Below are 25,455 nucleotides of genomic sequence, written 5' to 3'. Positions count from 1 at the left end.
TAAATAAATACATAAATACATAAATACATAAATACGATCTTTAAAAAAAAAATTACCTAGTTAATCCCCAGTCTTCCATGGGGGACAGTACCTAAACCAGCTTTATTGAAGGCACTGAAAAGATTTTCCAGCAATCATTAGCATTTTCCTACCTAAATGTGTTTACTTTTAAGTAGTGGACACCTGACATTTATAGAGTTCTTTATTGAACATTTTGTGCAAATGTTTTCTTTGTAAGGAGGGAAAAAAGTAAGTTAATACCAATGGCAATCCTTGGTGGTTGTAAAAAAAAAAAAAAAAAAAAGAAGAAAAATGCAGATTGTTCACTTAGGAGAACATCCAAAGTATCTGAAAAGCACACATCAAAGTCTTCTCAGTTTGCTCATTTTGTGATGAGTTTAATTCAATTTTGTTGAAAATAATGAAATTTTTACTAACAGTACTTGCTAAATCAAGAAACTGGAAACTGTTACTGGCCACCCTGCCAGAGTCCCTTCCTCACATTTTGCCTTGATGGGCATAATGGAGTCTGGCTAATTCTTTCCCCCTTAAATTTGAAATATTGGCAATAGCTAGATAATCGCCAATGTGTGAATGCTTTATATACCTTATATATATATATTTTTTTCTTTTTAAGATTTTATTTTTTTGAGAGAGAGAGAGAGAGCACAAGAGGGGGAAGGGTCAGAGGAAGAAGCAGACTTCTTGCTGAGCAGGGCCCACATGTGGGACTGGATCCTGGAACTCCAGGAACTCCAGGATCATGACCTGGGGCAAAGGCAGTGGCTTAACGGACTGAGCCACCCAGGTGTCCTATATACTTTATCTTATTTGATTTCCACAGCAGCACTCTACAGCATAGATAATACCCACAGTTTACATATGGTGAAATTTTAGTGTTGTGAAGTAACTCTCCCAGCATCTCAGCACTAAATAGCCAAGTCAGGAGGACTGTGAGTGGTTTCTGATGCCAAAATACATTCTCTTAATCGTTGTCCTCCGCTACTCTATCATTTGCCGTGTCTCTTTGTCCTTCAGCCTTTGTCCTTCTGGATCATGTGGCTGTTTATATTTTGCATCCTCCTCCCACAATTTTACAATTAAGAATTCCTAAGTTCAGATTCCACAGAATTGCAAAAGTGGCAAGGCATCATTACTCTTCTCTTGGGAAAAACCTGTCGCCTGAATCTGTGTGGAGAATTTTCTTCAGATTGTAGAATTTGTAATGGGGTCAACTACGATATTTCTAAGAAAACTAAGCATAGTTTGTTCTTATTGTCCAAGATGTCAATTAAAAAAAAAAGTTCAGAATTCAGTTTGACCACTATAAAATTCTCTTTGTTTATATTATGGCAAATTAAATTTGAGGCATTCTATTTTCCAGCCTTCAAAATTTCAGGATTTGTTGTTTAAAAAGGATATGCATATTGGCTAGGACATTGTGGAACCGTCCATTTCTCTAACAACCCATTCATTGCTTTCTGTGGGGTTTTTGCTCTTTTGTTAGGTATTTCCTCATGGCTTAAATAGTTTTTTCTTCTTCCCTCCCCCTCATTTTTTAAATTAGCAGAATATAAAAATTCTACAACTCTTCATTAGAAGTGTGGAAGCAATTTTAACTGATGGTGTGAACAATAGAGTTGTTAACATAGCAACTCCCTATTTACAGATGGAAGCAGCTGCATCCTTTTTCTTAGGAGGAGCAAACAGTATTGTCCTCAGATCATCAGGTGAATGCTCCTGTGGGAAAATGCAAGACAATTGTAGCATAGATCCCATTGATCTCCCTCCAACCAAGCTTTTACTAATCTGTACAGAAGAGACTCCGTTTCAACTCCAAGTATGAAATGTAGCATTGGATTCATATTAATTGGACATTCACTTTTTTTTTTTAGTTTAATAGGAGTTTTTCATCAATAAACTGTCATTGCTCAACATTATAAGTTGGTATTTCTAGTTGTGCAAAGACTTCTAAAAAGTCTTTTATTACGTCAAGTATACCATAGATGGGCACGGCTGTCTAGCTTCATTTTATTTAAAAATTTTGAAAAATAATTTTATTTATTTGAGAGAGAGAGAATGAGCACAAACAGGATGATCAGAGGGAGAGGGAGAGAGAATCCCAAGCAGACTCCCCGCTGAGAGCAGAGCTCCACCTGAGACTCAATCCCATAACTCTGAGATCACAATCTGAGCCAAAACCAAGGGTCAGAGGTGATGCCTAACTGACTGTGCCACCCAGGAACCCCCCCCCCCATTTTTTTTCCCTATCTTCATTTTAAAGTGTTATTTATTCTGTGGAATGTACTTTTTACCAATTGATTATTCTGTATTGTTTCTTGCCAATAACTGTTAGTCATGCTTCTGTATGAGATCTTAACAGTAGCCAACCCAACCCAATGAAAACATACTTTTATTTCTGTCCTCATTTTACAGATGAGGAAAGTTCAGGAACTTGCCCAAGGTCACACCTGCCCAAGGTAGATGGTGGAACAAAGCTTCAAAGTCCTACTCATAACATAGGAATATCCTTGATGGTATTGGGACTATGGCTACAGGTGTTTGTTTAATTTATTTCATTCAGTAGCACACATGTGAAGAAAGTCTGCTTCAAATCAACGGCATTAAAACCCACAGACCTTAGACTAGGGTTGGGGTACATCCTTAATATGATGTGCGGTTTATCTTTTTCTATGTGTAACAAACTATAAGGATGAACATCTGCTACTTTGTGCTTCATAGTAATGACTCCAAAATGAAGTGGACCTGATTTAAGTGAATTTGTAATGTAGGCTCTTTTTATGCAGTCTGGAAAATCATCATCTTTTTCTCTTTTCACAATGAAACTTTTCTTTAAGTGCAAGGCAGGAATTGATATTCAAGTGGAGTTTACTTACTGCGTTGAGATTTAAAAGGTAAAAATACTTCAACAATTTCTTCAGTAATATCTCCTATACATTTTCCATCTTCTGCTAATTTCTTGTGATTATATATTTGGAACTAGTTAGAAAATAAGTTTCTTGAAAGCTACAGGTTTTGATATGTTAATGTTTTTGTTTGGATACGTATTACACTGGAAAAAATATTGAGGAGAAGAAAAAAGGGTAACTTGAATGAGGACATTCTTTCATGTATATGATTAAAAATAATCTTGGATATAATTGTAAAAACTGGATTGTTACGTAGGACAGATCTGTTAACTTGTTAGAAGCTGATTGCTCAATATGAATTCAAAATTGTTAGTAAAATTGAATTTTGTAACAAATTTCTTTGGCGATGCTGGGCTTAGAAAGGAGGTAGTCAGAAGATCTTAACTATTTGGAGGTAGTTTTCTTTTAAAATAGTTAAATTATATTTTTAGAAGCTTGCATCATGTAGAATTTGTAGTTCCCTTATAGTTTTCGTTTCATGAAAATGTTCTTTGAATTAAAGAAATAATTTAGGTTGTGATGTCAATTGTGATAGTTTGTTAATTGTAGCCATACATAATCATTTTTCTTCATACATATTAAATTTGATCCTTAGTGTGTGGTCAGGTTTGTTGAATAAATCAAGAATGGCAGTGTCTTTCAGGAATATGATAGTCGCTTGACAGAGGCAATGAAGACTTATATTTTGAGAGCTACAGTAATTGAGATTATTTCTCAGATATGTTTTGAACTTTCATACCTTTTTAAAACATGCATTATAAAATTCTGGAGAGTAAAGTCCTCACGAGGCTTCATGCAGACAAACTAGAAACTTTCTATTCTGCTCATTTATATTCTATTTCTCACACATCTTTAAATGTTTATTAAAAGCCTGGGAGTCTTTATGTATATTGAAAAAATTCATCTGAAATGTCATAATTGTTATTAGAAAATAATTTTCAACTTCCAGATAAGCGTACTTTCAAATCTTCAAACTTAAAATTCAGGTGGCTTGTATAAATTAATTATTCAAGTGGAGTTTACTTACCGCATTGAAATTTAAAAGGTAAAAATACTTGGATGGAGAACCCACACAAATTCTGCCCTCCTCTGTACATTATGCCTCCCAAATATCAAAAGAGAGCACCTGAAGGATTTGCTGGCATTCTGTCATTTAATCCTCACAACAGCCTGAGGGGTTGAACATTAGTTTTACCACCATTTTTCATATGAAACAGACTCTCAGGTTAAGTTGCTTTGTCCACAGTTGAAAACATGCAAGGGGTAGACTGTTGGGTTTCAATGAAGCTTGGCCTAGAGCTCAGTCTCTTACCCACTGTGCTGGTAAACAGTGCATTTCAGGAGTCTCCTCTGTTACTCCTTATGCTATTTTTTCCAGACAGATTACTCAGGGAGGGAAGAAATAGGTGAAATGCCATAGTGTAGGCACTCACTATATACATACAACTACAGACGTAACTATAAGATAAAGCTATATAATCGTTTTGTTATTGCTACCCTCTTGCTAACACCTCTCCATATAATAGGAAAACATTTTTGGTGACTTGAACACCACTTGCTGAGCTGTGTAAAGTGCTTAATTTTTGTTTTGTTTTTAAATTTTGTATGCTATCATTCTAGCAAAGATAGTTGATTACTAGGTATTTATCCCTAACTGGAAGATGGGAGTACTTGAAGTAAATGGTTCAGTTATTGTACTTACAGTGAAAATGTTTTTTTTGCCCCTGCTCAGATGATTTTGTGTATTATTGCAAACCTTACAGATTTATAGAAGTGTGGTAGAATTTTTTTCACCCCAAAAGCCCCAGTAACATCTTGTTAGTCTTTCATCTAATGAGAGCTAATCATTGAGACATTATTTACTGTGTAAAACTGATAGTTGAATAAGCAGTTGGTCTTGATGGTGAATTAGCTGTTGTTACTTGCGGATGCTTGCTCTTCTTGGGTAAAGTTGATTATATTGATAGAACAGAGCAAATAAAAATGACTATAGAAGTTCAGGGGAAATACAAGATATTTGTATACAAGCATTCAAAATATAATTCAAATTCTTTTCAGTTTCCAGAATTCTTTTTTTAATCTTAATTTTTTTTTCAGATTTATTGAAGGATAAATGACATAAACTTGTAAGATATTTAAAACGTATACTGTAGTGATTTACCATACACATAGATTGTGAAAGGGTTCCCCACTTTGAGTTAACGCATCTGTTACCAAGTTATCTTTTTTGTTGTTGTTTAGAACATTTAAGTTCTACTGTAATAAATTTCAGTTATACAACAAGGTGTAATCAGCTATAGTCATCATGTTATACATTAGATCCTCAGGCCTTATTCATCCGAGAACTGAAAGTGTCGATCCTTTCACCTGCTTCTCCCTATCCCCCTCCCCCCAGTCCGTGCCGGCCACTTTACTACTTTGTTTCTAGGAGTCTGACTTTTTAAAAAAAAATTTTTAAGGTCCCACATATAAGTGATACTTTACCACGCTGTATTTATCTTTCTCTCTTGGGCTCATTTCACTTAGCATAATGCCCTCTAGATTCATCAGGTTGCTACAGATGAAAGGGTTTCCTTCTTTTTTCAAAAATTGAATGATACTCCACTGTATAAATATATCACATTTTCTTGATCCATTTATCCGTCTATGAACACTTAAATTATTTCTGTACCTTGGCTATTGTGAGTAAGGCCATTTTTTTTTTTAACACATTATACATTGGAGAAAAATAATTGTCTTTCATGCAAAAATGAAAGCTCTGATTAAGAAATGAAATTCACCCTTCTTAAAAATCCATAAATTAAATCAATCCAGTGGAACTGTCTAAGGCAATCCAAGAAAATTCATGTTAAAACTAATCTATTGAAATAGTTTGGTGGGCATAAAATTAGAATTACATTTTGCAGAGCTTTGGGAAAAAAATTGTTCACTGACTCAGTGTATTTTTAGAGAGGATGTACTGTAGGCTAGATGCTGTATAGTTTAGAAAGATGCCAAGATGGATATACTGGAAGGTCAAAGAGGATCAGAAAAATAAGTGGAGATATTACAACTGTGGAAACCATGTCAAATATCTAGATGGGTATGAAGAAATAGTTGTGCATATAAAATGATCAAAGAATCTTAATCTTTGAATGTTTCCAGTTGCTTCAGTAATTTGTATTATGTAGGTTTGTATCAAGGTATATAATAGTTTATAAATTACCAACTTTTTTTTAAAGTGACGTGTTATGATTGGACTTACGTATTTCTAAATTGCTGCTGCTGAGTATGCATTTAGTTTTAATTTTCTGGAAAGGTGATTGTTGAAAGGGTATGGCATATATGAAATAACACCAGAACTAATCGTGAGGTTTCAAAAGTATGACTTTAGTTTTAAGTTTGCTGATTAGATAGCTATAAAATGTATAACTACCAGTAATTTTTTTTCATTTTTTTCTTTCTTAAAGGGAGGCGGGGAGAGGGAGAGAATTTGAGTATGAGAATGAATTTGAATGAATGAGAGGAATTAATATTAGAATACTTGGGATTTGAAAATTGTGTCATATAAATACCATAATCTTGCTTATTAGTGATCTTTTTGTGTGTGTTTGGAGGGGGGGAGCAGTTTAAAAACTGTCTTTATTTCTTTCTGTTTGGTAATTAGTAGATACAAAGTAGCTACATGTGAGATTGTTATGGAAGTAAGAGATAATAGATGTAGAACATGCATCACAGTGCCTGGCATGGAATGGGTAGTAGTAACTGTTTATAAAGAGGTTACCCTTCATACAAAGTGGGTGGTACGATATAGTGAAATGATTTAAATAATATTGAAACAGAATTTTGAAACCAATTTTTTTGTATGATAATTCAGATTACTAAACTGGTGAGACATGACATGTCTAGAAAAATTATAGATAGAGCTCAATATCAAAACAGTAAACTGAATGCCAGATCATAAAAATACAGATGTCTATTGTATTTTATGACTTAGTCCAGTTTGCTATTTTTGTATTAGTCTTAAGGAGAACAAAACTCCTAGACTCTGAAATATTACAAGCACATAGAATGGTACAAAAAATAACAATGTACCCTACTGAAAATCTTTAATATTGTGTACTCCTGCTGAAAATCTTTAAAATGGAATATATTCTGCAAACTTAAAAAAAGAGACAGCACAAAGGGCCTTCTGTTTCTTAAAGGAATTTTTTCCCCCTGGGTGGGGGAGGGGAAAGGTCTGTGGGATAAGCTTATTTAATATGACTTCAGTTGAATAAAGCCAGCTGTGAGTAATTATATCTGATATTTGATTTCCAGCTGGTTTGTTGAACTATTATTGGCTCTCAAGGTACTTGGATATTAATTAAATGACAACTTATAAATAAGTCTTGTTTAGTGTTGCCTCACCTAGAACATTTAGAATGGGCCACTTGGTCTAAAGTTGTCATCCTTTCTCATGCAACTGCTATTTTAAAATTAGTACATTCTTAACTTAGAGGAAAAACATACGGTTGAGCTGTATTTTGACTGTGATTTTCTATAGATTATATATGTATAAATGAATAGAATTAAGTGTATCCTTTCTTTGCCTAACAGTTTTCAAACTCAAGTTGTTGTAAGTGAAGAATTCATGTTAGATTGAGTATAGAAACAGGTATTTTTATTTTGGCCTGTCAGACATTGAACAAATTGTGTAAGCAATGGATATTGTGGAAGATTGGAAAAAAAAATCATGGGATAAAAGAAAAATACAAAAGAATTGAAGTAAGAGAAATAAAAAGTTAGGAAGTAGGAACTGGCCAAATGCAGATTGATGCTGTAAAGATGTAAGGAAAGGGATGCCTGGCTAGCTTAGTCTGAGGATCTCAGGGTTGTTAATGTGAGCCCCACACTGGATGTAGAGATTACTTAGAGAGAGAGAGAGAGACACACACACACGGAAGGAAAAGAGAGGCATAAATTAAAACCAAACAACTCCTTTAGAGACTCAGGCAGTAGGTGTGGTGGAGGTGGAGGGCTGTTGGGCAAGAGGGATGAGCTCTTCTAGAGGAAAGATGTGTTTATTTGCAGATAATAAATAGTGACCAGACACACATTCTACATTCTCACTTAACCTTTTGCATTGGGATCTTAGTGTGATCACTCTGTTAATCTCTCTAAGTCTCAGGACTATTCAAAGTATAGAAGTTAGTGTAGCTACGGCTACAGAGTCCTCTGCCAGTCAGATTATGGATTTCAGTAATTCTAGATCTTTCCTAGGGATTATAAGGAAAAAGTGGTATAAGGTATGGTCCTCTCTGAGAGCATAGTCTTTATTATTGTCTGTATTGACTTGTTCTTGCAGATATTTCATTTTATATATATGTTAAAAAATACCAGCAATACTAACAAAATATGGTAAGTTACTTATGAATGATGCATTAATAAATGTTTAGGATATTAAAGTGAGAAAGAGAATGATCGAGTGGTCTGAAAAGGCATCACAAAGGATGTGAGCTGAGAGGCCCAATAGGATGGCTTGGGCATTGAATATGTGCAAGGCAGAAGGAGGCATGCATCTTGCATGGCATGCTGAGAGGCAGAAAAGCCATCCACATAGGGAATGCAGCAGAAGAAGAGTGGAATGAGTCTGGGATAGGATTGCTGGTGCAGGATGTGGAAAGCACTGTGAATGCATGTGTGATACAATTGGAGTTTGGTGATTGGTGGAAATTTTTCACTGGAGGGGTGGGCAGGGGGCAGCCTACACAGTTGTTTGGAGTCCCTTATTTTATGCATGATAAAAGGGACGATGGCTCTTAATATTGTCCATGCCACTGAAAATAAAATGAAAAAAAAAAAAAAGGATGACAAAAGACTTAACTGTATTTGAAAAAATTCAATGTCTAGAAAAGGAGAAAAGAGCTACTATAAGTTGCAGCTGTAGGTCAAAGATAAGTCCCAGGGTTCTCCCCAGAGCAGCTGGGACACTTGTACCAGTGGCAGAAGAAGAGAAATCGAAAGGTTTTTGTAGGGGAAATTTAGTGTGGATTTTAGTTACCATTTTAAGCAATGCTCCATCAACTTGGAATGGTCACTTATCAGCTGGTGTTTGTGATCATTTGTAAGAAAATCGGCGTCAGGGAGTCATTTGTAAAGGTAGACTGAGAGCAGACGTGACTTCTAAGTGAAAGGATTTTATAAAGAAGAGTGAGGTTCAAAGACCAGCCTTGGGATACTCACCTTAGAGAGACTTGGTGCAGCCTGCAGAGCCCTTTGGGAAGACCCAGGGGGAGGGAGTGGTCAGCACTTGCCACCTTTTATGACATCTCATACTGTCCTTCCCTTTGTTGTTTTTTTCTTCTTACAGCTTTTCACTATCAACAGTTCTTATACTTTGGTTATTCCATTTCTTCTGTCCCACTAGACAACAGTTTCCACAAGGTCAGGGGATTTAGTCTGTTTTATATACTAGTGTATCCTTAGCACCTACAAGAGTGCTTAGCACAGGGGAAAGGAGAAAATTAATTTGTTTTAAGCAGATTATTGGTGATCTTGGAGAAAGGACTTTCAATTTAAGGGCGAAGATCAAATTCCAAAAGGTTCTACAATAACTGGATAGTTGAGAAAATGGACAAAAGGGGCATACCTCTCATACCACAGTCTTGACTAAGAAATAGAGCTATTGCTATAGAGGATTTAGGAAGGGTCAAGTGAAGATTTTCTGAGGTGGGAAACTTTTCATTGCTAAGGAAAGAATGGAAAATGTTACAGAGAACACAATGTTAATAGTTTAAAAATCTGGGTGTGTGCTGTTATTTTGTGCTTGAAAGACTTACCACTTTCAGAAAAAGCACACAAAGGTGAATAAAAAAAGCTACTCTTTTTTTTTCCACGTTTTAATTTGTAAAAACTTAATTTTTGCTGAGAGTATTAATACTAAAGGCTGGATCAGCATGAGTGTTTGGTGGTGGTAGTGGGGTTGTGAGGAGGAGTTACTACCAGATTTTTTTCTGCATTTCACATTTTTGCACTGAATCTTCTACTCATAAGATAACTGGCCTCCTGGGCCATACTTGTGTTTGGTAGAATCCTCACTGGCATATGGTTTGGACAGGTTTACATGTGGATCATTTCAGTGACATCTAATATTTACCTTCATTAATAAAACAATGCATTGATTCCAAAAGAATAAAAAATACAACGGTTAGTTATCTGCCACATATTTTATCTATCTATTTATTTATTTATTTTATTTCTTTTCAGCATAACAGTATTCATTGTTTTTGCACCACACCCAGTGCTCCATGCACTACGTGCCCTCCCTAATACCCACCACCTTGTTCCCCCAACCTCCCATCCCCCGCCCCTTTAAGACCCTCAGGTTGTTTTTCAGAGTCCATAGTCTCTCATGGTTCACCTCCCCTTTCAATTTCCCTCAACTCCCTTCTCCTCTCCATCTCCCTATGTCCTCCATGCTATTTGTTATGCTCCACAAATAAGTGAAACCATATGATAATTGACACTCTCTGCTTGACTTATTTCACTCAGCATAATCTCTTCCAGTCCTGTCCATGTTGCTACAAAAGTTGGGTATTCATCCTTTCTGATGGAGGCATAATACTCCATAGTGTATAGGGACCACATCTTCCTTATCCATTTGTCCGTTGAAGGGTATCTTGGTTCTTCCCACAGTTTGGCGACCATGGCCATTGCTGCTATAAACATTGGGGTACAGATTCTGCCACATATTTTAGAGTTAAGGAGGATTAAATGGCACATAGGTACGAGTCATGTAATATAGTAGATTTAGTTCCGTAATTATCTATTATTTGATTTTGATGTACTGTTTTCTACCAAAAATGAGGGTCAGCTATAATGAAGTGAAATTAAAGATAAAGCAGGGCTTATATATCTAAGAAAGTATTATCTTTAGAATTTGTTACATTTCTAAGTAATTTTTTAAAAAAAAAGTTGCTGTTGTTGAAAACATTTTTAGGCTGTAACGTAGTGTTATCCTCAGAGTTGCTTAGTGAATCCTACAAGGAAGTTACCTCTTCATATAATTGCATGTTATTTTTGAGCCTGCTTTAGCTTAAAAAGTCCATTCACTCACTAGACATAATTCTGGGTAAAAGTTTGATATTTTCAAAAGCCCAGCCTCCCAAAATGACTACTACTGATACAATGCAGAAGAATGTGCTTACAGGTATTTGTAAAGCACACAAAGCTTATGTGTATGTTCAATAGCTAGACTGTGACGGTGAATAATGGTGAGAGACCTGTGACTAGAGAGGAAGCAATTATGTCCTTTGTCTTCCCTTTTTCTTTTTTTCTCCTCTGTGCATCATAGTTGGCACTTGGCTTTGACAGCAGACTGGGTACAGGGCAGTTGGAAGGCTGTGCCCAGCACAGGTTTAGCATAGCTGGTGGTTCTGCTAAGTTGGGTTTTCTCCCTAGAGGCTTGTAAATTTATTTGTACTTTTAAGGCATTGCTAAATATTTTATTATTGTTCTGTAATAGACATAAATAACTCAATAAACCTACACTTTGGAAATGACACTCCTCTAATGGTAAAAGGATTTAATACTGACTGTTGGATCCTATCACATTTCCTTATGTGTAGTGGGTACTCAATAACAGTTTGTCAAATGAAAGAGTGAGGTTCTAGATATTTAAGATTTCTGGTGTAATTAATTCTCTTAATACGTGTTTTGAGGATCAGGGGCCTATGGGAGAAGAAAATATGTGATATGATTTAGAAGTTCTGCTGTTGGCTGTTAGCAGTGGTAGAGTGACAGAAAGCATTTGTGAATTTGGGAGTAGAAAATGTGTCTTCTGCCATCCATGGCTTACAACTGAATCTCTGTCTTGCATTGTAGCCAGTTGTGAGGATGTTTTATATATGTTAAACACTAAGTTTCTTTGAGGACCAGAGTTGTTCTGTTCCAATCTCTGTCCTCCAAGATGACATCTAGCACAGTGTTTGTTCAGAGCATAGACTCAGTATTGACTGAGGATTGCCTGCGAACTGTGAATGAAGGGAAGGGATGATGTCTAAACAGGTTCTGGGTCCTCCCTACCCTGTGTTGAAATTTGGGCTAGGTAGAAGTCTCACTTGTATCACAAAGAACACGAAGTGTATTCAAGATTCTTTATTACTTTTCAAATCTAGCCATTCTTTTTTTTTTTTTTTTTTAAAGATTTTATTTATTTATTTGACACTCAAAGATCACAAGTAGACAGAGAGGCAGGCAGAGAGAGAGGAGGAAGCAGGCTCCCCGCTGAGCAGAGAGCGGGATGCGGGGCTTGATCCCAGGACTCTGGGCCGAGGGCAGAGGCTTTAACCCACTGAGCCACTCAGGCGCCCCAAATCTAGCCATTCTTTACCTCTTAAGCTGTCTCCTGTTAAGAGTCTTGCAGCATTGTATTTTCCTTTAAATCCAGAAATTATCTAAGAGGACAACCGCAAAACACTGAAGTGTTATTGTGAGTATGTTGCTAGGAGGTCTCTGGAGCCTGACGAATTTGGGGGAATTTTTGGTACCTCCTCCACTGCAGCAGCCCTGTGCCTTAGATTTCCATAATTGGCATTCAACATTGACTAATAGTAGTAGTAGCTGGTGCTCAAAAAAAGTGCCTACTATATACCAAGGCCCTTCTAAACACTTTATGAAACGTCACTGCTATAAGCCCCATTTTACAGGTGAATAAACAGCTACTGAGAGGTTGGGTGACTTGACTTGCTCAAGGATGCTGAGCTACTAAGTGGCAGAGTCAGGTTTTGAACTCAGGCAGTGTGGTTCAAGTGACTCCTACTCTTAGCCCAGTGGCCTGGTGGACAGAGAATACATAGGAGAATTGCTTGGCAGGACTCCCTCTGAATACCTACCCTGCTCAAAATATCTTGCTGTGTTTTCTGCCAATTTTTAATTCTGTTCTAAGGCCCAGAATTCCACCAGAAGTTTCCAGTGTTAGAAATTTCTTTAATTAAAATTTACTGAAATCCCTTTTTGGGGAGGAGGTCAAAATACCTGCAGTGCTTTTCTTTGGAGAGGTCTGAGAATAAGAGCCAGAAGTAAGAGGTTAATAATTTTTGAAAATTTTGTATTTACCCCCCACCACTTCAGTAGTCTGATTGCCTAAGTGGATGTCCCAGGTTTTTGGGAATTCATTGAATTAAGAGCATTGAACTCCCTATCATTCAAAAATTAAATTACCAACATAATGTGGGCAATTTAAAAAGTTTCTTCTATTAATGGTATTAGACAAAACAATGAACTTTATCATCTAGTATCAATTTATTTTCAAAGAAAGCAAAAAAATATGATTATCATCGTAACATAAAGGAGAGCTCTTTAAATTGTGTATACTTAGCTAATTGAGAATCTCACCATATTGTCCTTGTTTTTTTTGTCTTGCCACTCACTTGCAAAAATGTTCCTGTGGACCTACATTTGGAGCCATCTCACTGTTCTTTGAAATTTGTCTTTTACGAGGAAGGGGAAATTGTACAGCTTCTTTTCCCTCTTCCTGTCTGGATCCTCTTGTTCTGGATGCTGGGGCTGATGCAGAAACCCATTTACCCTTTGTAACGCTGGCTCTGAAGTGGCACACCATTTAAATTGTGAACATGTTTCATAGGAAATGTGGAGCTGGGAGCCATCTTCCCGCCTTTTGTTCTTACCTCCCTGTCTGGTTGTGATGGCTTCTCTGCAATCCTTGACTTCACAGGATGGTCACTGTTGCCATAGAAGTGCTCTTTACCCATCCTTCTGATTTTTGGAGAATCTTGGTAATGATGGTCCAGCAGCTTCAGAGGGTGTGTGTGTGTGTGTGTGTGTGTGTGTGTGTGTGTGTGTGTGTTGATGTCAGAGTATTGCTGTTCAGAAGGCCAAGTTTGTTTCTTGATGGAAGTCATGGAGTCCCACATGTAAACCACATGTACACATGCACAGATTGAAGCTGTCATTCGTGCATGGCATATCCTGTCCACTTGGGTGAGGTGAAACAGTTACAGTAGGATAAGGAAAAAGACGTGAGGTTTTAGTTTCAATGGAGAGTTCAAAACATGATTGAAAGGTAGGATGCTTCAGAAAGTATGACCTGCTGTCCCTTCTAGTTGAATCCTTGATTCAAATTTTATACATATGTGTGTAATATAAAATATATTCTGTGTATATGTTTCTTTAATTCTTGCCTGTAGTTGAATAATACACTTGCTTTTCTGTAACTGTCGCCCTCACTCTACCACCAAGTGTTTATCTGGTTAGATGGTCAAACTTCCCCCTTCCCACCACCTTACCTTTTATGGACAGATCTGAATTTTGAGAGTACCTAAAATTTTTTTTAGCGTTTAGTTAATTTCTGACTAATGTGGTTGGAAGTCTTTAATTACACATGTAGACTGTTCTCATTTGCTTCTCCTGTTCTCTCGAGAAATAGAAAAGCTTGAGAAAAAGTATAATATTGGTGGTTGACTCCTCAGTAAAACATTCAAGATGGGAAAAACAGATGTCAAATTATTTTTGTCTTTTGTCCTAGAAAAATGGCAGCAGTAAAGTTTTCTATATTTAAACCTGCTTCCATTCAGCTCTTCCTTTCTGCTAAGAGGCAATAAAGAACTTGTGTCCTCAGTGACCTGTTTTGCTTTGCTTTTATTATGTTAGGACTGTCTAAACTCTACTGCTGTAGGAATATTGACACATGTACAGTTAGTGATTCAAAGTAAGTACCGTTAGTTGAGCTTCTGGAATTAGGTCGGTACTTGAAGCTTGCGTCCTGAGGGTGATTTTTGTAGGCTCTAGGGCCCCTTGTTGCAAAAATTGTGTTCAGTGGGTTGGTGTACGTCAGCTACCCTCTCCCACCCCAACTCGACAAGGTTTCTACAGTCTTTACCCGAGCCAGACTGTCTGGGAAATGAGTTGAACACCAAGCTGTAGGTTCTAACTGTGTTGTTTAGAGGAGTGTTGGGGAGGAGAGAGTATGTTTGGTTGATTTTTTTTTTTTGTTTTAATCGAAATGAATGATAGTCCAGGTATATTTTATTAGAGCGGTATGTGCATGTTTCTGTGTTTACATGTGTGTGTTTGTGCATGTGTACGCGTGTGTCCAGCTGATTGAGCTTCTGGTTGTTACTCTTAATCAGATGTTTAAATGTTAACTTGAAAGGTAGTCAGTCAGTCATTCACTGCCTGCTAGCTTAATCATGGATAGCAAAAACCGGGTTAGCATTAAATTTACTGGAAATAATTTTCTAGTGTGTTATTCTGTACATGTGAAATTAAAATTTCACTACATAATTTTTTACTCAGAAATTAGAGTAAGATAGTGACTTTAAAATGAAGATATGTTTTGTTTTTGCTGCCTAGGAGATGTGAATTCTGGGAAGCTGTAAACTTGGTAGTAATGCATTGTTCTGAAGGGGAAATACTGATACTGACTCTTGAAAACAGGAATCGTGGACTGATTTAGACACTTGATATTTTTCTCATTCGTGCAAAAGATGATTTTTTTAGTTACAACTAAATTGTTGATTTTCTAATGAGAAACTTTAATTTTCACAAGTGAAACTTAATTGCTTCGATGGCTTTTCTCCCTTAGGATATGAACATGAACATAGGGCGCAATATGCACCCTAAGTTGTTCAATGTAATGCCACTCATTTAGTAATCATGAAAATTGCCTTGTGATGTCTGCTGTTGCTGTAGCTTTTAACTCTTGCATTTTCTTCAGTGAGAGGTAAGCTCTTTGAGAATGAGGATAGACTTCATCTCTCTCTTAGAATTTATGAAGTACTTTTTTTTTCTATCTTCTTCAGCTCACCTCCCCTAAAACGTAACTGCTCTTAAGTCTCCCTGACACTAACTTGAAGTAGAGGAATCTTGGGACAAGGGTGTGTTTTGTTGAACCTAGATGTCTATCTTGTAATTGTCATTCAGTAATTCAGGAGAGAATACCTTCGTAAGTACTTTTGTCTCAAATTTAGCAACTGTTCAAAAACTCTCTTTTTTAAAGATATAAGGGATGCTTTCTTTGGTGGAAAGCACCTGAGGAAATTTTAGTCAAACAGAATAGCTTGAATCTGTACTTTTTACTTCCAGAATTCCTCATGCATGTGTCTTGTAAAGATACAATGCTGAAAAGCCTGAAGCTGGAGAAATATATCCAAGCTGTGTCCAAGATGACCAGTAATATCATTTTTCTGTGTTTTGATATGTGAATTTGAATGAAATTACAATTCTGAGAGATTATTTCCTTTCAGGTATAAATTAGTAAGCTCAGAAACAGTCTTCACAGGACTTAAGGTTGAAATTGCTGTTTAAGAACTTAAGAATTTTACCGAAAATCATACACTCCACCGTGGATTTTTTCCATGAACTGTGTGATGGTGTAACTCTGGGATATGAAGGACTTAGATTGCACAAAACACTTCAGCAGTGTTATGATTTGATTTTTTTGTTTTGTTTTGTTTTAAATGCTCTGTTGCTTTGCTAGGACATGTGGGATAGGGAAGCTGCTTTAAAATAAGGTTGTTCCTGCTGGGGATGATTGGAATTAAGTGATTTTAATGGGTGTGCTGATGGATTTGTCTCCCCCCGCCACCCCTTTTCATTAGAGGCACAAGGGAAAGGACCTGTTGTTTTCTCAGATGATCTTAAGGAATGCTTTAACCACTCAAATCTCTTAAGTATATATGTAATGGAAATGTACTTGAGACTAATGAAGGAGATTGCCAGTCATGGAAAAGGACTGTTGGACCTGACTGCCCCCTTGTGGCCCTTTACAGAATCGGACTGTAGGAGTTTCGCACAGCTCTCAACACCAAGGTTGGAAACCTGTTTTCTCCCTTTTCTTTTTTCCGTTGTGATTCTCAGGAGTATTCACTTTAAGGTGCTGTATACCACCACCCCTGCAGGAAGGTTGCCCTTTCTTTTCTTTGCATCTTGTGCATTCACAATCTGTTGATAACACAGATTAGAAAAAGGTGTAAAAGAGAACAGAGTGACTTTGTTCAAGGTGCTTATTGTCTAGTTGAGGAGATTTTAAAATGCAAACTCTTGAAAGTAAAGAGGCTGCACAGAACACATGTGCAAGGTCACGTATAAGTGGCACAGGAAGTAGGATCTTTATTGGCTCAGAGAGGAAGTGCACACTGCAAAATGGGGTCTGGGAAACATGCTTTTCACTAGGGTGAGAGGGACTTTGTGAGACTGGACCCAAGGATTGTCGGTCATTTGTATGGAAAGGGTGCAAGAGATTGTTGGTGTTTGGGCTTTATTCAGAAGCCCTACTGGGGGGGTTTGGAAGCAGGAGGTTTGAATGGGACGGGCTTGAAACAGTGCGCAGGTAGATGCTCTGGAGGTAATAGGCATCTTCTGCCTACCAAACCTGATACAAAAATTGGGATTTATAAAGCAGACAATTTAAGGGACCCTTTAAAAGTTTTATAAATAATTCATTTGACTATATTTTTATTTTTTTAGAGATACATATGGAAAGGGTACATTAATTTGTAAAAATTATGATGTATATGATTTCAGGACCATATTTAATTTTATATTTGTAGCATTACTATGTGCTTGTATTCTGATCTCATAGGTAAGAAAATCAGCTACAAGTTTCCAGGGGTCTATGTGTGCCAAGTGTTGTTTTGAAATAAAATATGTTAGCTATACAGCCTAGCTGAGTAGCTAGTATTTACTTTATTTTGCAAATATAGTCTTTGTAGGCACCCGAAGTCACACATCTTGGCAGTGATGGGGATGAGGATGTGAACTCTGTGCCATTTGACACCCAAACCTATGCTCTTTCCATATCCTTTTTAGGATAATTGTTTTATATGGTTTAGTGTATTACAAATAAAACTTTTCAGCCTTACCACTGTGTCAGTAGACACAGAGAAACTTGCAGACTTCTCGCCTTTTTGCCCTCTCCCCCATTTGGCTATGCACTTGGATTTGATCCTTGAATATTCTAGCTTTTAATGTCCTTATTAATAATGTTTAAGACATAGCCTGTAATTCCTTGTTAGTGATCTTTGGCCTACAAGGAAAATTACCTTTTTGTCTTTGCAAGGGAGAATAAATTGGCATCAGTACTGATGCCACTTAAGCAGGTTACTTCTTTCTTACGTTTAAATCTGTAGGTGCTTAACCCTGGGGTCTCCATAGGCCTGCTAATTATAGCATAATCTTGGCCTTAGTCTCTTTGATGATTGAGATAAAAAGTCTTTTTAAAGAATCAACTCCCCCCCCCCTTTTTAAAATTTATCTTATAACTGGAGGGTTATACCCCTTGACCACCTTACTACTTAGGGTTTAAATACATAGCTTCATAGGGCATCTGACTGACTCAGTCTGTGGAACTTGTGACTCTTGATCTTTGGGTTGTGAGTTTGAGCCCCACACTGAGTGTAGAGATTACATAAAAGTAAAATCTTAAAAAAAATACATAGCTTCACAAGATGCATATCTTTTTTTTTTTTTTCCTCGTAGTGCAGTGCAAAATACTGCCTCTCCTGTTTACAAAGAGTCTCTAGAGGAAAGGAGGAAGGAGTGCACAACACTAATTTTGGGAAAGGGTAGAGGAATACTTCTCTTTTCTCAGATCTCCAAAGATTGTATTAAAATATATTGTAAGTTGTTGGCAAATCGCCGATTCAGGTGAACAAGTGAAATTGAAAGCTGGTTTTAAACGCACTATAAATGTGCTATCAGTCCGATTATATTCTGAATGAGCCTCTAAGGGGAAATTAGAGAAAGAGCCCAAGATGCAGAAAACTTTCCTTTTGACTTTCCTACTAGAGCTGTGTTGTGCTTATAGACTCAAGCAAGAGGGTTGGTGAGGTTGTGGACAACTAGAGAATGCTTTTGGGTTTTGATATGTGGTTTATGTTTGGAGCAAAGGTTTGTTTGTTTGTTTTTATTTTCATGGAAAGTTGCATTCCAGTTGCCCTGTCAGTATTCTTGTCTGCTGGGCTGCAGTGTTTTTATGGTCACCCAATCTGCTTTTAAATAGCATCTATTTTTGTGAAAAGGATGTCCTTCCTAGGGTAGAAGGAAAAGCTTATTGTCCCAAAAAATGCTGCTTCCTGGTTAAAGCATCATGTTCCTGTTTGTCTTCAAGACTGGAAAAATTTGGGGAAAAATAACTTCCATTTTTAAGGATCCTTTAAAATAGCTGTGGTCATGTGAATTGTATTTGTCTTGGGAGGAGCAGTTGGGGGATTCTCAGTTTGCATATCATAGTTTCTTGACTGAAATGTTGGTTGGGATACTTCAAGTGATTTAATGCTCCAGCATTTGTTTTTCTGCAGTCAAATTTGTTGAAATGTAACTTCAGTCTGTGAGTATCTCTTGTTTGCATAGAAAAGGCACTTACAATCCAATAATATAACTCCCTGAAGGTCCTACATTTCCTTGTTTATCTTCAGAGAAAGCCCTTGCTCTGTGATGCAGCAAGCAGGTCTGCTTTTCACTGGGGTTTGCAGATTCCATGTTGGTCTGAGAGCTAATCTTCCTCAGCACCTCACCCTTCTGCATCTTTGTATGTTTGCTAAGTAAAGGCAATTCCATGCCAATTTGTAGATTATTTTAATAAAGACCAACTCTTAAGGGGAAACGAGGGTTAAAATTTAGAGGTGAAAAGTGAAGAGCAGAGCAGTTAGGGGTGACCTCTAAGGGCAAGGAAGCGGGTGGAAGTGGTTCCTGGACAGAGCTGGGTTGCTTCACCTGGCCTCTCATGCCCTCCATACCTCTTCCCTTACCCTGCTGATATTTTTCATTTCTCTTGGTTGTGCTGCCTGCATACATTTACAGATCTGTTTAGACCATGCAAATGCAAATGGATGCAGACAGCTCACTGGGAAGACTCAAGCTCCCCCCACCCCTGATTTAATTTTTATTTTTAGACCAGGGCATTGATACCTCAGAATGAGGTTTGGGGTAATACAAGATCGCTGGACACATGGGGGGAGGGTAGGAAAAAATGCCTAGGAAGACCCAAAAGGTCATCTTGCCTATTTCAAAATATTACTTGGTCCACTTTGCTCCTAGGAAAGGAAAATAAGAAGGCTTGTCTTCCTTTTTGCCTTTCAGTGTTATTTACCTTACTTGAAATCCCTAATCATCACTAAACCTAATATTTGGCCACTGTGCTCTTTATTGAAGAAAAATTTAGCCAGAGTCTTTATTCCTGTAGTTTACATTTCTTCTGCTCGCCTCCAATGTTCTCTGTTTCCTCAGAGTTAGGAGGAGAGATTTCCTGATGCCTTTTCCAAAGCTTTTCTGCTTTTCCTACCTACCCAAATCTGTGATGGTTGTATTCATATTGCACAGTGAAACATTAGACTTACTTGTTGCTGCCATCTAGACATCACTTCTTACCATTCCCGCTGTTAGTTAACAACTAAGAGATCTCATGTTTAGATAGAATGTATCTGTAAAGTCATCTAATTCAAGCTAGGTAATATTGCCTTCCATTTAACAGCTTCATTTAGAATAATGTCTGTTCCTTGAGTTTATAAGCTCCTTGTGACATAAACCATTTAAAATAAGTTTCTTTTGAGATGACTTATTCTAGGAGTAATAGAAGAAACTGGACATAATCATTGAATTCATTTCAAGCGTTGAATTCAATTCAGGAAGTTTAGTCTCTTTAGATACCTGAAGTGTATGAAATGGTTGCCTAGGATTCTGATTGTGTACTGTGTAAGTGACATGTTTAAATGTATTCCCCTGAAAATTCACATCATGATTATGTGAGCTGCAGATGTCTTATTTATGCAGTGACATACATACAGATTTGGTCATGCAGTGGTGAGGTAATGCAGTCCCTTTCCTTCACACTCGGAGTTTCATAATGCAGGCTCCTGTAACAGCTTTCTGACCCATTTACTGATGTCAGTGACTCAGAGGTGAGAATACATCATTGTTCTCTACGTTTTTTAACTAATCCACAATCTTATTTAATTTTCAGGTTATAATGATACATATTGCCTTAAGATAAATAATGTAGTTATTGTCCTTAAATACACTTTATATAATCATATAGGTTGTACATTCATACTCAGTTTTGCATCCATACTGACGCATGTGACATAACAGATTCAGGAAGGTATCCCCTGCACAATGAAACTCTACAGTGTTAAAAAACAGCATATTAATAAAGTGCCATTTCATTAAGGGCTATGCTCTTTTACTTTGATTTTGCTGGGTTTGTTTGAACAAGACAGTTGATTATTTAAGACGTGTTGTCTTTTAAGACTTTTCAGGGTGTTTTTCCCCCTCTGTTCCTTTCCTAAGCTTCCAAATTCTTGCTTCTATCATGTTTCTTTTAGACTTCTCCCTTCTCCAGCTTTAAAAAATTTTTTATTTCTTTTACTGCTCTCCCAATATACGTTTTTTTTTTTTTTTTTTTTTTTTTGGTCATTGTAAATTTATTTGGTTGGTGAGTGTTAAATGAATGTGAATAGTGTTGTCTGTTTGCTTAAATAAGAATGTTGTAGATCTTGGGCAGGTTATAACCCAAGGTTGATAGGTAATTCAGTGAAATATGTAAGACTTTAGTATTAGATTCAGAATATAAGCTCTTCAGAAACAGGGGAGCGGGGGCAGTCTTTCCATACTATTTAAATACGGCAAATAGCACACATATTTATAATATCTAAAATAGAATGTGAACTTCAGGATTGTCCAGAAAGGCCCTTATCATAGCTATTAAAAAAAAAAAAAAACCTCAATAATTAGGACACTTTTTTTTTTTTTACATGGGGAAATTTTATTCAAAATATATATTTTTAACTTTTCTTCATCTATATAAAGATTTGGCAGCATGGGGTCCCATGCTAACCTACAGAAGAAAGCAGTCACTTTAGACAAGTCACCCCAGATTGCTCCAGTCAATTAGGACACTTTTTATTGATTTTCACTACATGCAAATAGAACATTATGATTGGAGTCTGATTACTTCTAAAGAAGGAGTTTATTAGCTTTAGGAATGCAGACTTTGTTAACTAGATGGTGGGAAAGTTTTGTTTTAGCTTTCTTGTTTGTATTGAATTTATAGGGTCTAGTTTTAGGTTTCAATCTTTAAATAACTTTAAATAGGCTTGTGGGGTGCTCGCTTCGGCAGCACATATACTAAAAAGGCTTGTGGGAAATAACAAGGATTGTAGATGAATAAAGTTGAAGACCCATCAGTTTATTTGGAAGTTGATCACCAGAGAGTGGCACTTTAAATTTCTAATAATTGATAAATTTTAAATTGGGACAATTTAGAGCTATAAATAAGGTTTTTATTTCCCCTTATCACATCACAATATTGTTTTAAGGACTACATTATAATATTTTAGGCTGAAAACCTCCTTAGCATCCTCTTAAGAAGGTTTGAATTTCTTACCTAGATGTTACCACTATCCCTTAACTGTGCCCTTAATATTTGAAATTTAATTGCACATATAGTTTGAATTGTTTAGAAAGGTATTCATAAGGCTACAGAATTTTTTTTCTTAATTAAAGAGGATTAAGGGACCCCTGGATTGCTCATCAGTTAAGCATTTGGCTTCGGCTCAGGTCATGATCACTCCAGGGTCCTGGGATCAAGTCCTGCATTGGGCTCCTTTCTTAGCAGGGATCCTGCTTGTCCCTCTGCCTCACATTCCCCCTACTTGTTCTGCTCTCTCTCTGACAAATAAATAACATCTTAAAAAAAGAAAAAAAAGAGAGGATTAAGTTGAACCAAAGTAATATAACACTTGTATACTGAAAAGTGTAAAACATTGTTGAAAGAAATTAAGGAAGACCTAAGTAAATGGCAGAACATCCCCATGCCATGGGTTATAAGACTAACTGTTGTTAAGATGGCAGTATTACCTGAGTTGATCTACTGACTCAGTGCAATCCTTATTAAAATTTCAGCTGGCTTCCCCCACCCCACCCCCATGGATTGCCCACCCATGCCCTCTTCCTATGGCTCTTCCTCTGGGGTGAGGAGGGTGCAGTGGGTGTCAGAGCCCAGAGGGCAGGGGAGGATCATGCACTTGGCCTTCACTGGATTCTGTGCCATGATTCAGTGCTGCTGTGGCCTCCAGCAAAAAAAATAAAAATAATAAAAATTATAGTATGTGAATTATATCTCAATAGAACTCTTATTTTAAAACAAAACAAACAGGATATGGGCATCTGGGTGGGTCAGTCAGTTAAGCGTCAGACTCTTGGATTTGGTTCAGGTCATGGTCTCAACAGTGGTGGGAGTGAGCCCTGCCTGGGGCTCCAGGCTGGAGCCCACTTCAGATTCTACCCCCACCCTACACATGCGCTAACACACACTCTCTCGCTCAAAATAAATAATGTCTTTTTAAAAAAATGATAATTTTCCAAGTTTCTTAAAATACTTATTTTCATAAGTTTAAGCCAATTTATTTTATATTTTAATACCCTACTCTATATCCCCAAGGTGGTTGAATGGATGACATTTGTGTGATTTAGCTTTTTTCTTGATTTTTCTTAAAAAGTCTAATAATTTCTATTCTTCTTTTCAAACAGGATTTGGAAATAGTATATTCCTATTTACATGGTATGGAAGCCTTATCAAACTTGAGAGAGCACCAACTTAGGTAAGTCATTTTACAATAACTAATAATGGGATGCTGGAGTTTTATATGATACTTTATTATGGTTAAGTAGGTTTAGAAATAACTTACAAGAACTGCCTCATCTAGCCTCTGTAGTTGGTAGTATAAGTTTTACATCCTTATAGTAATTTTTTGACGTTTCTGCTATAGTGATATCCTCTCTTCCTCTGTATCCTGCTCCCCTCCCTCCTCATCTAAAGGAATAAACACTACTTGGTGAATACCCCAAAAGGACTATTATTTGCTGTCCTTGCAAACAGAGATCTACATTTTAGCATTTAGATACATAGGAAACCAGAATGTTTTTAACCATTCAAAGAACAATTAGGTTCATTATTTTAGTATGTTTTAGGTCTTGGCATGGCATTAAGTTAACCGCCTTTTTTTGGTAAGCACGTATAAAATCTTATAGATTCTATTCTACAGTGATAGAGTAAGCTTAATGATGGTTATCTGGGCTATACTAAAAGAACAAAAAAATACAATCCAACGATTTTGTCTTAACTGGAACAGACTATAAAGGACCTTGGGAAGATGAATTATATATAAACACCAGCAAGGACATAGAGAAGGGTTTTTTTCCTCCAACTGTAGCTAGTTTTGATACTAGCAGTTTTTAATTATTGAAAGATTTCTTTTTCTGTATATTTTCCCTTTACTCTTTAAACACTAATTAATTTGCGGGCATGTCAATTTCATATTTAGTTGTTAATTGAAAAAAGTGTCAAGAGGATTGAGTACTTCTAAAATTTAATTTTTGATGAAAATCATTTAAATTAAAGTAGATTGCAGGTTAAGTGTTTAAATATTCAAGTTTTATTGTAAAGGGCAAAACCATTGGGAATTTAGAAGATGGCTCAAATTAAAGTAGGAATGATATTTAAAGGGGCTTTCGGGGCGCCTGGGTGGCTCAGTGGGTTAAGCCGCTGCCTTCGGCTCAGGTCATGATCTCAGGGTCCTGGGATCGAGTCCCACATCGGGCTCTCTGCTCAGCGGGGAGCCTGCTTCCTCCTCTCTCTCTGCCTGCCTCTCTGCCTACTTGTGATCTCTCTCTGTCAAATAAATAAAATCTTTAAAAAAAAAAAAAAAATAAAGGGTCTTTCATCTTGTGTTTTTGGTGACAACTACCCTAAGAAGAAATTTTAGTACTATTTGATTGAATGTAGTTAATCTGCAAGTGCAAATGGAATTATGGAATAAGCAAATATAAACGGCACATTCCCATGTGTGTATAAAAGCACACATGGATAATATTTAAATAATGTTTACACATATTGATTGTATAATGTATGTCTATAGTATATGTGGTTGTAAAATTATTTAGGTAACAGATTCTGTGCAATAGAATAAGGACAATTTTAATACTTCTTTTGGAAATTTTCAAAATTATGAAAGTAAGTAGTGTGATGAAGTCCATTAATCCATCAACCCAACTTTAGAACCACCAATTTTCCTCTGTTTCAAAGGGAAATTTTTTGGGTAGAAATAACCGATTAATTCAGTGGTATAGTTGAATCTATTTATACTTTAGAAAGTCTGTTTTGGAGCCTATACTATGGAGACTAAGACTGTGTTTAGTTTGTTGGCATGAGCTGACAGGGAGGGAACTTTAAGATGTTTATCTTATTCTGTTTATGTTAAAAATCATTTGTTTCTGATATTTATGGAAAATATCTGCTGAAACTAACTTCATTCCCTTTTTAGAATAAGATCAAGATACCAACATGATTAATAACAAAAAATAGAGTTACAGATAAATACAATGACTTGGATAAACTACTTTACAGTAGCTACCATTTCTAGGAAAAATATATCTTATTTAGATAATATGTTTTTTGATAGATAATATATTTTTAGATATTATATTATTTGAATTTTATACATAAAAATGTTATCCCTGGGATTATCAGAGGACAGTTAAGACTTCC

The 25,455-nt window shown here is 36.6% G+C and overlaps 1 protein-coding gene across 11 annotated transcripts in view; it reads left to right on the top strand.

The window, feature by feature from the left end:
- The window catches only part of RAPGEF2 (Rap guanine nucleotide exchange factor 2), a 240,894-nt gene that overhangs the window by 46,721 nt on the left and 168,718 nt on the right, over positions 1 to 25,455 (top strand). For all 11 annotated transcript variants that reach the window (XM_032332649.1, XM_032332644.1, XM_032332640.1 and 8 more), the window contains exon 2: positions 23,439 to 23,509. In XM_032332649.1, the coding sequence (XP_032188540.1) occupies positions 23,439 to 23,509 (71 nt within the window). The remainder of the gene's footprint in view (positions 1 to 23,438; positions 23,510 to 25,455) is intronic.

Source organism: Mustela erminea, chromosome 2, assembly GCF_009829155.1.
Source record: "Mustela erminea isolate mMusErm1 chromosome 2, mMusErm1.Pri, whole genome shotgun sequence".
Lineage (NCBI taxonomy): Eukaryota > Metazoa > Chordata > Mammalia > Carnivora > Mustelidae > Mustela > Mustela erminea.
Note: the sequence above shows the minus strand (reverse complement) of the source record. Positions and strands in the feature narration are given on the sequence as shown.